Below are 12,205 nucleotides of genomic sequence, written 5' to 3' on the forward strand. Positions count from 1 at the left end.
CGAGCTGCCCTCCAGCAACCGCGCAACTGTCCGCCAGAGCAGCCTGAGGCGGGAGAGACCAGCGGGTGCCTCCCACGAGGCGCGGGGCTGAGGCGCCCTGCAGGAGCGAGCGTTCCGCCCCACGGGCCGCGCCGCACGGGGGTCTCCCGCGGAGCGACAGGGCTGGGGCTGGTATGTCTCTGAGTGAAAGGTGGCTGCTTTCTCCCATCTTCCGTGAGGTGACTGAAGCCCGCCCCGCAGGGAGGGAGAGGCCCAGCCCTGCCTTTGGACAGGTCTTTGCCGCAGGCGCGCGCCGTGCAACCGCGCGAGCATCGGCTCTGAGAGGCGGCTCGTGACAGTCGTCGCCGTGCGCGGTGCCGCGCTCAGGGCCAGGGCCCGGCCCCTTCAGTCCACGTAGGCTGGTTCTGCGGGCGGGAACAGGCAACCCCCTGCAGCTTGTGGGCACTGGTGCCAATGCCGGCAGGGCAGAGCTGCTAATCGGGTGACTGGCCTATGTCCACACTGCCGTTGGACGTGCGCCACTGGCCTGGGCTGAGGGCTGTTTGTGGCGTGTAGATGTTCGCGCTCCTGCCGCAGCCTTGAGCTCTAGGACACTGTGAGGTGGGGGGGTCACAGAGCTCAATGCAAAGTCTATACCGCAGTGAAACAGACCATGAATGCCGGCCAGCTGACATGGGCCACCCATGGGTGTCAAACTGCAGTGTACCGGTACCCTTAGAGCCTCGTGCCAGCTAGGACAAGCCTCCTCCCCCACAGCAGTAACTTTGGGAAGGGGCAAAGGGGTCATTCTGCCCTTTGGCTTGTTACCTGAGAGGTGGGGCCAGTGTGCCTGGCTCTAGGGCCTGCTGCCCAGAGTGCTGCTCCCCCTGTCTTCCACCCACACACACTGACTCTGGGAAGGTGATGGTGCCCTAGAGTCCCCATTGCCTGAGCAGACACAGAAAAAGTCAACCAAAATTATTAGGGGTGTGAGTAGAGATTAATAAGACTGGGATTTTTCACCTTGAAAAAGAGATGACTAAGGGGGGATATGATAGAGGTCTATAAAATCATGACTGGTTTAGAGAAAGTAAATAAGGAAGTGTTATGAGAAGGAGTAAAGAGAAGAACTAGGGGGTCTCCAAATGAAATTAATAAACAGCAGGTTTAAAAGAAACAAAAGGAAGTATTTCTTCACACAGTGCATACTCTGCCAGAGAATGTTGTGAAGACCAAGACTATAACAGGGTTCAAAAAAGAACTAGATAAGTTCATGAGGATAGGACCATTAATGGCTATTAGCCAGAATGGACAGGAATGCAAAACCATGCTCTGAAGTGTCTCTGGCCTTTGTTTGCCAGAAGCTGGGAATGGGCAATGGGGTGGATCATCTGATTACCTGTTCTTGTCTCTGGCCTTTGTTTGCCAGAAGCTGGGAATGGGCAATGGGGTGGATCATCTGATTACCTGTTCTGTTCATTCCTCTGAAGCACCTGGCGTTGGCTATTGTCAGAAGACAAGATACTGGACTAGATGGACCATTGTTCTAATCCAGTATGGCTGTTCTTATGTTCATGCAGGCCTTTTGATTGTACAGGGATAGGGGTGCCCTGAAAGCTCAAGCAACCTCTGAGTAATCATGGCATCTCAGCAGAATGGGTGGGGGAAAGCACTTGAGTTGCAACCTGATCTCTGTCTAGTGTGGGACTTTAAAAGCCCTAACGTCTGTTTGGGGTGGGGTAGAGTGGACCAATAGTTTGCGTTTTTGGTGTCTGATTCCCGCAATTAATTGTCCTTCCCGTCCCTCCCCCCCACACACATTGAAATCATTAACATATGAGAGTCATTGTGGGGTGTGGGGGGGAGAGATGGAATGAACACATAGGTGGCAGACTAGAGGATAAGAAATGACCATCCTGAGTGTTGTAAGTTCACCAAGTTGTTACCAATGAATGATAAACACTGTGGTATATTTGGAAATATAAAGATCCTCAGCTGCTATAAACTGTCATGATTTCAGTGAAGCTGTGATAGTTTACACCAGCTGAGAATCTATCCCTAGGATTTTAAAAACTTACAGTTTTTAAAAAGGGCTTAATTAGCAGCCAGCGAGAATTTTGGATTTTTCCTTTCTATTTAGTGTTACAGCATAATGATGGAGTCACACAGCTCATATGAGAGCCTGAATCCGGGCGTTGAGTGTCTGGAATGTTCTTATCCACTTTGAAATGCATGATCTCATTTTTATAGGTACATTTCTTAATATTATAAGCCAATTGTTTCCTTATTGCTGTACAAAAATACAAATAGGCCTGTATTTGAGAAAATATTATTTGGGTTTGATATCTGTAGCTGACGGAGAAGAGAGAATGTTTTCGTCTTCTATCTTATATCGAACTTACAGGCTTCACAAAAGTTCTCTGCTGAAGCAGAGCCTGGTGACTTACTCATCTTGGCTCTGGTCTGTGATACTATAATGAAGCAGATCTATTGATCCATAACAATGGGAGGTTTATAAAATGATATTTTATGTACATCTCTCTCAAAAAAGTCCATTTAAAAATATTCAAATAGAATCTGATCTTAAAAGTATTCAAAACTAGCAATGCACATTAGAAAAAAAATCATGTTTGTAATCATAAATTTTAAAAAAATTACTTCAGCTGAACTGAAAATGATACTTGAAGCTCCAAGGTGAGAGAGGTCAGTCCTTCGCTAAATAAATAAATGGGAGGCTGATCTAGTATTCTGTCTGCCTCGCAATGTGGCCTCTGTGGGAAGCAGAGGGAGACTGGGAGGCTACAGAGTTTTCTGTCATTGGCGGAGGATCAGGAGAGAAAGAATGTGTGTGTTTAATAGTAAAAATAGAATGAGAATGGAAGAAGAGTCCTTCCTGCTTAAAAACTCAACCTCTCCTTCTCAAGTGATTTGTGTGATTGACAGATTTGAGGGGACTGGGAAGGTCCTTGTACGTGAACCATTCTGTGAAGCAGTGAGGAAATGAGGGAAAGGGAAGATAAATAATTCTTAGTGAAGGCAAGAACTGTCCTCTTTTATGATAGCACTGTGATATTTCTCAAAGGCACTACTCTAAGATGACACTAAGTAGCCATAAAACTGGCTTAACCAACCCCCTTGAAATTCCCACATTGAGCTGGAGAATCTTCGAGAGGCTTAAAGATACCAAGGTGACTTGAGGCCAATCTTTGTTGACCCTTGGCATATTTGGCATGTCCAGGGAAAAGGAAATGCAGTTGGATCATGTCTATGCTCCAGGAATCCTCAGTTGTTGGATTAATCTCTTGGGAGCTGCGGGTAGTCAGTATAATTTACAGCATGTCTCCGTCTGCTCTAATTTGCTTGCAAGTGTCTGGACTGATGCAGACCTGCCCAAGCATTTGGGGACTGTGGCTTTAAGCTACCTTTGTGCTCCCCATTCCTAAGTCTCACTCTGAAAGCTGTTCTGTCAGACCAAAGGATCTGGGCCCTTATGATTGTTTTTAGAGTTGAAATTGTGAATTTTTCTGATTTTATAAAAAATATGCGAATTTTACTAATCAATTAAATATTAAAATCTTAATCTGTAGTCCATGTTCCATCAAGTGTGTCTGGTTTTGATCCATACTGTTTTTTAAACAGTCATTATTGTATGCAATACAAGATTTGGTTGCTCCTCATTAGCATAGGTGCTAAATCTGTGGGTGCTCCGGGGCTGGAGCACCTATGGGGAAAAATTGGTGGGTGCTCTGCACCTACCGGCAGCCAAGCTCCCTGCCCTGCCCCCCACACCCTAGCTCACCTCCGCTCAGCCTCCCCTCAGCGCGCTGCATCCCTGCTTCTCCCCCTAGCTCCCAGCGCCTCCCGCCGTGAAACAGCTGTTTTGTGGCAGCAAGCACTGGGAGGGAGGGGGAGGAGGGGGAATGCGGTGCACTCAGGAAAGAGGCGGGGCTGGGGTGGGGATTTGGGGAAGGAGTCCAATGGGGCAGGGAGGGGGCGGAGTTGGGGTGGGGACGTTGGGGAAGGGGTTGGAATGGGGGTGGGGCAGGGGCGGGAGGAAGCTGGGAAGTGGTGTGGCGGGGGGTCGAGCACCCACTGGTGCTGGGAAAAGTTGGCACCTGTGCTCGTTAGTGGTAGCAGCAGGAACTAGAAGGTCATAGATTTCCTTGGAAAACTTAAACTACTAATTTTTTATTGGCCAGTAGTTCAATATCATCAGCAAGCAGTTGAAGTAAGTTGGCAGCCAGACGTAGGGGGAGAAAGTGTGGCAGATTTTTTGAGATAAATAACACAATCAAGATTAAAAATGTGTGAGGTTGGGAGTTTTTATCTTTACATACATCGCAATGATAGAACCAAATTACTTTGTCTACAAAATGAAATTGGATAAAAACCCTTATAATTGCAGTAGTGTATTACCTTATAATGATACCTTTCCAAAGGGAATCTTTTTCATTCATTGATCACACTGATTTGGGTTTATGTCATATGGCATGCAGTTTAAAAATCAAATAACCAGAAGAGGAGGGAGGATGTTATAAGGAAGTTGGCATGATGGACTTATACTGTGTGTATGCTTTTTGTGAACATTGCTGATCTGAACTGTTGAGAGAGTGTCTTTTCTTACAGTTGCAGGGTAAGAATAGGAATACAATTGAAAATGGAAAGTATAGAAGTACAGAACACACAATGTGGTAAGATCTCTTGAATCACTTGTCATATCTGAATCTGTTTTTCATTGTTTTACCAGACTCTGATGGTAGCTGGGCTACCATGGGGATGGGTGATTGTTGGATGAATTTGCTTGTGCCTTGTGTGACAGACCCAGAACAGTGAGGTACAGGAGTCTGGTAGAAGGCAAATATGCTGACCACTGGATGGATAGTTTTCTGTTCCCTGAGTGACCAGAGCAGGGGCTGTGCTAAAGCAATCAGGAACCTGCTAGAACCAGTTAAGACAGACAAGCTAATGAATACCAATTAAGAACATACTAGAATCAATTATGGCAGGCAGGCTAATCAGGACACCTGGTTTAAAAAGGACCTCCCATCCGTTAGTGGAGCACGTGGAAGGAGCAGGGAGTGAGGAGGACTGAGGAGTACAAACGTGATCAGGCTTCGAGAGGAAGATCCTGTGGTGAGGACAAAGAAGGTGCTGGGGGGAGGCCATGGGGAAGTAGTCCAGGGAGTTGTAGCTGTAGCTGTCACGCAGCTGTTACAGGAGACGTAGACAGCTGCTATCCACGGCCCTGGGCTGGAACCCGGTATAGAGGGCGGTCCCAGGTTCCCCCCATTCCTCCAACTCCTGATTAGACACAGGAGGAGTTGACCTGGTCTGTGAGCAACACCAGAAGGGAAAGTCTAATTTGGAAAGGCATCTGGCCTGTCCCCGACCCACTACATGGGACAACAGAGACTGTGAAGATTGTTCTCCATTTTCCCCCATGCTGGCCAGTGATGAGGTTAGCTGAGTGTGCGGCAGGTTTGAGCCTGTAGCAGAAGTGGCCAAACTGATGGCTGCCGTGAATCTCTGAGGTGAGCAAATCCGCCAAAAATAGCAGGACCCACCAAGATAGAGGAGGAACTTTGCCACACTTGTTACTATATTCATATACTTGGATTATATGTTGAGATGAAGATACTAGACAAAGCTAATAGCATAATTTCAGACACTAAATGCTCTCAATATGAGATTGTTTTTGATAATTATTGTTTCCACATTTATCTTTATTTTCATTTAATAATTTATATTCCTTTGAAATCACCAAAGCATTGTGAGTTTTAAGAGAAATTCAGTAGCTACTATTAACAGAAGTGGTAAAATAATTATTAATAAAGTCACCTTGGTAGCACACTCTAGAACCTAAGGGCCAGATTTTCAAGGGTATTTAGGCATCTAAAGATGCAGATACGTGCTTAGTGGAATTTTTTAAAGCACCTAGGCATTTAACTCTTATGGGAGTTACATGTGTAGGCACATTTGAAAATCCCACTAGGCACCTATCTGCATCTTTAAGTACCTAAATCTGACCATATCTTCTCAACAGTTCATCTGTCCTTAGGATGTGGTCCAACTCCAGAGCTAGTTGGATTAGTCTCTTAATTATTGAGATTATGTCCTGGTTGGTGGTGAGTGTCCTAAATTCCAGTTGCCTTACCTTTGCTGAAGACACACAGGATTGAGCCCTAAAAGAGAATTTGCTATACCAAACACCCAGTTTCTCCTCATTTGTCCTTGAAGTTTTTATTTATACAGTATATTGTCATGATCAAGATTTTAAACCCAGCATTTGATGTAATTTATAATTATCTAATGGGGAAAGTCCTCTAAATTCTGTTCTTTGAAAGTCCTACAGTGATGGGCATGTGGTGACAGGGACAGGCAGAGGATGCTGCTGGGGGTCCCTAGTCACAAACTTGCATGTAGGCAGAGTGACTGGTTTGATTAAAATGATGCTGAGATAAAGAAACTCCTGACATCCATGTATACTCTTCACGTGTTATGGATAAACGATGATCAATTAAAAAGTTGTCTTATTCATGTACAAAGTGCAGTATGCAAGCTAAGCTTCACCACAGGAAAAATAGCTGATGGAAAATGAAAGCTGAGCAGCCTCAATCAGCGGCAGATCAAAAAACTTCAAATTTTTTTTGATTAGGTGAAGGCCATGTATGGCCTGCGATCTAATGGTACCATCCCTATCTGGAATGCAGATGAGTCAATGCTGCTGACTTACTGTGGACAAATTCTGAAAAGACAAGCTGAACACTTTTTAATAAGGTTCTGAACTTCCCATCTACCACATCAGCATCAGCTGTTGATGGTCTTGAATAACTTCCAATTCATGACCAACTTGCAATTCCACTGAACATATCTGAAGTATGAAAAGCTGTCAAGCAAATATCAAATGACAAAGCAACAGGTCCAGATGGTTCCTGCAGAGATCTTCAAATGTGAGGGCCATGACTTGTCAGGAAGCTCAGTGGCCTCTACTTCCTGTTTTTGGAACAGAAAACTGTGCCACAGGAACTTAAAGATGCCAGTATTCACCTTTTATCAAGGCAAGGCATTGTTATAACCATCATGGGATCTAGTTCCTTGCCACTGCAAGAAAGATACTCACCTGAGTCATGCTAAACTGGCTGATTATCAACTTGCAGAGAAGATATTGCCTGAAATCCAATGTTGCATCTGTCCTGGGTGTGATACTTCAGACGGGATCTTTCTACTCTGGCAAATTCAGGAGAAATGTCATGAGCAGAATCAAGACCTATATATAGGTTTTGTTGATCTTACTAAGGCCTTTGACTCTGTAAATTAAGATGGCCAGTGCACAGTCCTCCACAAGTTTTGATTGCTCTGATAAGTTTGTTGACATTATATTTTTTCATGCAGGTTTGTGTTCTTGACCAAGGCTGCTTCTCAGCTCCTTATGTTGATACCAGTGGAGTAAAACAAGGCTGTTTTTTTTGCTCTGACGTTATTTAGCATCACATTTGCAGCTGTTTTAATAGACACATTCAGCGCCATTGGTTATAGCATTTATATGCAATACCATATTGATAGAGGTGTCTTTAATCTTTATCTCCTGCATTCAAATACAAAAGTTATGAAAACTGTTATTCATGAATTACAGTTCACTAATGGTTGTGTTTTATTGGCCCATAACCTCAGGGACATTCAGTTGCTCACTGACTGCTTTGCGCATGCAGCAAAATGTTTTGGCTTAACAATGAGCCTAAAGAAGACAGAAATCATGGTTCAGTCTCAACCAGGAAGTATTGCAACTACTTCAGTTGTATTCTTTGATGTACCTGTCAATGTCATTGACAAATTTCCTACCTAGGCAGTGTTGTTTCACAAGATGCTGTGATTGATGACGACGACATTATGAAGTGCATTGGGACAGCCAGTAACGCCTTCAGAAAACTTCAGCATCATCTCGGGAATGAACGAGATGTCAGACTGCAAACATTTTGACTGGGGCATAACATTGTTACTGAAGGCAATAAGGTTAATATGAAAAGGGGATTGTTCCATTAACAAATAAAATAATCATCTAGTAACAAAAACTACTCAGACACATTTTTGGGCTGTGCATAACATTTATTGCTAGGTGGGAAACAAAAAAGATTCAGCTTCAGATTGTTCTTTTTTTCTCTTCAAAATAGAAGATGGTGCCATATTTTTATGACAGTCTTAACATAAAAATTAATCGTCAATTTTAAAAGATGCATTCAAAAGAAAACATTTCCTGTAAAATTATTCTAAAACTGTTTTTTTCCTCACAGAGATGAAGACAGATCTGAATTTATTGCTTGAATGTCTTAAATACCAAATGGACAGCCCTGCTTCTCAAAAAGAGGCCTTGGTCACTATTTATTCAATCTGCCAACAGAACAGTAAGAAGTATTCTACCATGACATTTTGACTGGGGTATTTGTTATTTCCTATCAGATATTTGAATATGGTAATAGTAGAATTTTTTTCATAGTATATATTAAACATTGTCACTTTTTAAAATAATCTCTAGGAGACATAAGACTCTGTAGAGGTATAAAATCTTGGAAACGTTATGTATTTCATACTGCTCTGATTGTTTTTGGATTCCCAAATTAGTATCTAACATAAATTTCCCTTTTTATTCATTGTGTCTGCATATGCAACAGGTGAAGCAAGTGATTATTTCCGAGAGATTGGTGGTTTAATGTTTGTAAATGACCTTGCGAAGTCAAGTGTGCACTGCATAGTAAAGGAAGCAGCCTTATTTACATTAGCAGTTGTAATGGAGAGTAATGGTAAAGTATAATTTTATTTATTTTTCCATGTTCTATATCACTGCACTTTATTGTTCCTGAAAACTTAAGATTTCCTCCTCTGCCTGTATTTATCATATCAATCAATGGTTTAATGTCATTTTAGATATATTTGTTTATCAGGTTACAACAGATACCAGCCTGGGACCAGATTCTTGACTCTGCTGTTCCATACTTGCTCCATTCTGAAAGCTCAAAGGGGCCATACATAAAGCAAGCTTAAATGGCCATCTGAGAACTCTTCTGGTTTGGGGGAATCCCTTGGGGTGGAGTGGCTGGCGCTACATCACCAGCCTCACTTATAGGCTCTGATGTAGAGGGCATGGGTGGGCAAAAGCAGGGTGGTACACTTCTTCAGTCCCCCACTGGCATGATGGTCTGAGGTTGCTCAGTATCATGCCTGTGGCCAGGATGCCTCAGGACTGGCTCCAGGATCAGGAAGCAGCAAATAGCTCTTTTGCAGCCCTCTTCCCTCAGATGTACCCAGCACATGTTGGTCACAACTGAGGATCTAGGCAAAGACCTGCAGGTTATATTATCAAGTTACATTGAAAGTTACTGACAAGTGGATTTGAGAATTGACCCTGCAGAGTGAGTCTGGAAGCTACACTCTACCTAGTAACTGTTTAAACTATTGCTAGGTAAGATGAATTTCTAATGTGCTGTGTCTTGAAATAGATATCCCAGAACTTCTGAAGTAGTGCATGCCATGAGGAGGGAAATTAGAATGGGAGCTTTCAAGTAGACCCGATACTTTGTTCCATAAAATGACCCAATTATGGTTAGGGTATGTATCACCTTGTTGATTGGGAGAAAGGTTGCTGTCAGTTACATCTATGGAAGGGTCAAAACACTTTTCAGCCTGGCTCTGATATGTTGTTTGGGGGAAGGGAGGAGAGGAAATTTGCCCTACAAATAGGTAATGGTATGAAATATTTACATTTTAATATCTGATTCAGTGCTGAAAATTGTTTTTCTCTTGACAGCCTTTCAGTATAGGTCAGTCTGTATATTTTAGACAGAATCTTTTTATGAGTCTGTAATTTGTAGACTTTATTGCCTAAATAAATAGAAGTTGGAAATGGCTTAATAGGAACTGATATAATTCATTTTCTGGTTTCAGTTTACTGTCAACAAACTTTGTGTACATCTGAATTGTTTGAAGACCTCATTTTCTTCTTAACTAATAAGAATTCTAGTGTGAATTTGAAACGAATGTCTGTTTATGTTATATTAGTACTTGTTTCAAATAACAGTAAGTATTTTGCATTCACTTGTAAAAATACCATTAAATTATTAATACTATGTAACTCATTTTAAAACACACTGCTGGTTGTTAGCCCATACTATTTATCATGACTTCAGGATTTCATTAATATTTTGTAAGATTAGTATATAAAGATTAATTGTGACATGGATTACTTTTAGGTGATCTCAAAATCAATTACAAGTAGATCAAACATTAGAAGAGGTTTCTGGGTTTTTTTAAATGTTGAAAGTACTTTATCTTATTTGTGTAAGAAACATACGTGTAGTTTTTAACAATGTAATGCAAAATGCGGGTTTCTCATATTTTGTAGAGAAATTGAGACATAACATTTTATCATTATTAATTATTATTTGTGTTACAGTAGTACCTAGAGGGCCCCATACTTCTGGGAGCTGTACAAACATATGGTTTAAAACACAAAGTAACAATTAATTTAGAAGTTCTTGTAGTTTATAAAAATTGAAGAACATTGTTAGCACTTTTTGTTGCTATCAAGTTAAGGATGCAAGTACATAACACGTTGTTTGTTTGTACATGGCATACTAAGGGAGCTGAAGTAAAACTGAACTATTTAAATGGCATTTAAAGAATTAATACTTTGTTTAAAATTATGTATTGTCTCTCCCAATACTGGCATATGGTCATTTATAGAGAGTGGGCAAATTCACATCAGAGAAACAGGCTGCATTGGTGTTCTGCTACAATTATTCAGGTAAATAAATAGTTTCTGTTAAGATATAAAGTAACAGACTACTTAGGTCCTAAGTCATCTTTGCCATTATGTTTTCCTTTTTCTTAACAGAACAACTCTTTCAATATCTGAGATGAATCTGTCAGATGAAAATATTAATCAGTATTATCAGCTGTGGTCTTCAGTCTGCAGTACTCTGTGTGCATGTGTTAATAATCCTCAAAATGGTAACTATTAGTAAATAATTGTATAACATTAAGATGATAGTAAACGTAAAAAGAACACTTAAAAATGACATCTGACTTCCATTTTCGTAGTGTGTCTATAAACGTAACTATATATTACATTTAGATTTTTGTTGTTGTTTGTTTTACATCTTTACAGAAGACAATCAAAACACTTGCTGTTCAGTTTTTCCACATGCAAAAGACTGGCTCCAAAGTTGTATAAAGCCTGAGATAGTTCGTCCTATTTGTTCATTTGTTGGACTTACAGTTGCTAATAATTGTAAGTACATGACATCCTGTCAACAATTTAGATTTCATGGAACTATGTTTCATTGGAAACTATAATGAAATTTTAAATTTCTTCCTCTTTCCCTACCTCCCCAGATTCATTCACTGATCTTCTACCTTCTTTGCAGAAGGCAGGGATCAGCTGCCTCTGTGTCATTGTCCCTTCTCCTTCAAACCTCACAGAGGACACTTTCAGGTCCAGGGTCTGCAATGGGTGAAGAGGTAGGGTGAGCAAGGGGCAGGAGTAGGAATTTATATCATCCCCCTACTGGTCTCATAGGGATTTCTAGGAAAAAATAATGTAGGCTCTGGTAGATCAGCTCCAGTGGAGCCATTCTGCTGGAGTGGGGATGTAGGGTGCTGGGAGCCAGCTAGTCATGAATCATTTTGCTTAGAGGTATCCAGCTTGTGAGAGTGTGTGTGTGTGTGTGTGTGTATATCTCTTATGAAACCTCTCTGGAATTTTCAGTAAGATGGTTACTGTCAGTAGTAATCTTAGAAATACCAATTGTAATTTAAAAACTTTGCATTGAAGAAATTATTGCTCTAGACTCTATTTAGTCATTTTCCTCAAAGAGTGCAGCATAGGTGTAAAAATGCTACCAGATCAGTGTAGCAGTGTTTTACATCCACTTTGTGCTGGATAAGTGACTAAACAAGGTGCAGGGCAACAAAGAATCGGGCTTTTTGTTTTCAAATATAGTTCAGTTTAAACATGGTGAGAAATATTTCTCATTTATATTGCTTTCCTGAGGTAAATGGATGCAGTTTTCTTTTAAAAGCACCTTTGCCTTGGGTCAGTCTTTCTGTAAGGATTCTGTCCTTTCTTTGTCTCTTGCCACCACTTGGTTATGCCATAAGAGAATGTGGCATCAGAACAAACATCATAGATACTTTTACAGTCCCCAGTCCATTATGATTTTTTTCAGTGAATTTC

At 41.5% G+C, this 12,205-nt stretch overlaps 1 protein-coding gene across 1 annotated transcript in view; it reads left to right on the top strand.

The window, feature by feature from the left end:
• Positions 1-91: 91 nt before the first annotated feature.
• TERB1 (telomere repeat binding bouquet formation protein 1) overlaps positions 92-12,205 on the top strand; it is a gene marked incomplete at its 5' end in the record, with an annotated part of 48,392 nt that continues 36,278 nt past the window's right edge. Inside the window, 8 exons of the mRNA XM_048816984.2 lie at positions 92-171; positions 4,606-4,670; positions 8,268-8,378; positions 8,646-8,774; positions 9,916-10,047; positions 10,714-10,774; positions 10,865-10,980; positions 11,138-11,260. Coding sequence (XP_048672941.1) covers positions 92-171; positions 4,606-4,670; positions 8,268-8,378; positions 8,646-8,774; positions 9,916-10,047; positions 10,714-10,774; positions 10,865-10,980; positions 11,138-11,260 — 817 coding nt within the window. The remainder of the gene's footprint in view (positions 172-4,605; positions 4,671-8,267; positions 8,379-8,645; positions 8,775-9,915; positions 10,048-10,713; positions 10,775-10,864; positions 10,981-11,137; positions 11,261-12,205) is intronic.

Source organism: Caretta caretta, chromosome 12 (genome assembly GCF_965140235.1).
Source record: "Caretta caretta isolate rCarCar2 chromosome 12, rCarCar1.hap1, whole genome shotgun sequence".
In the NCBI taxonomy this organism is placed as follows: domain Eukaryota; kingdom Metazoa; phylum Chordata; order Testudines; family Cheloniidae; genus Caretta; species Caretta caretta.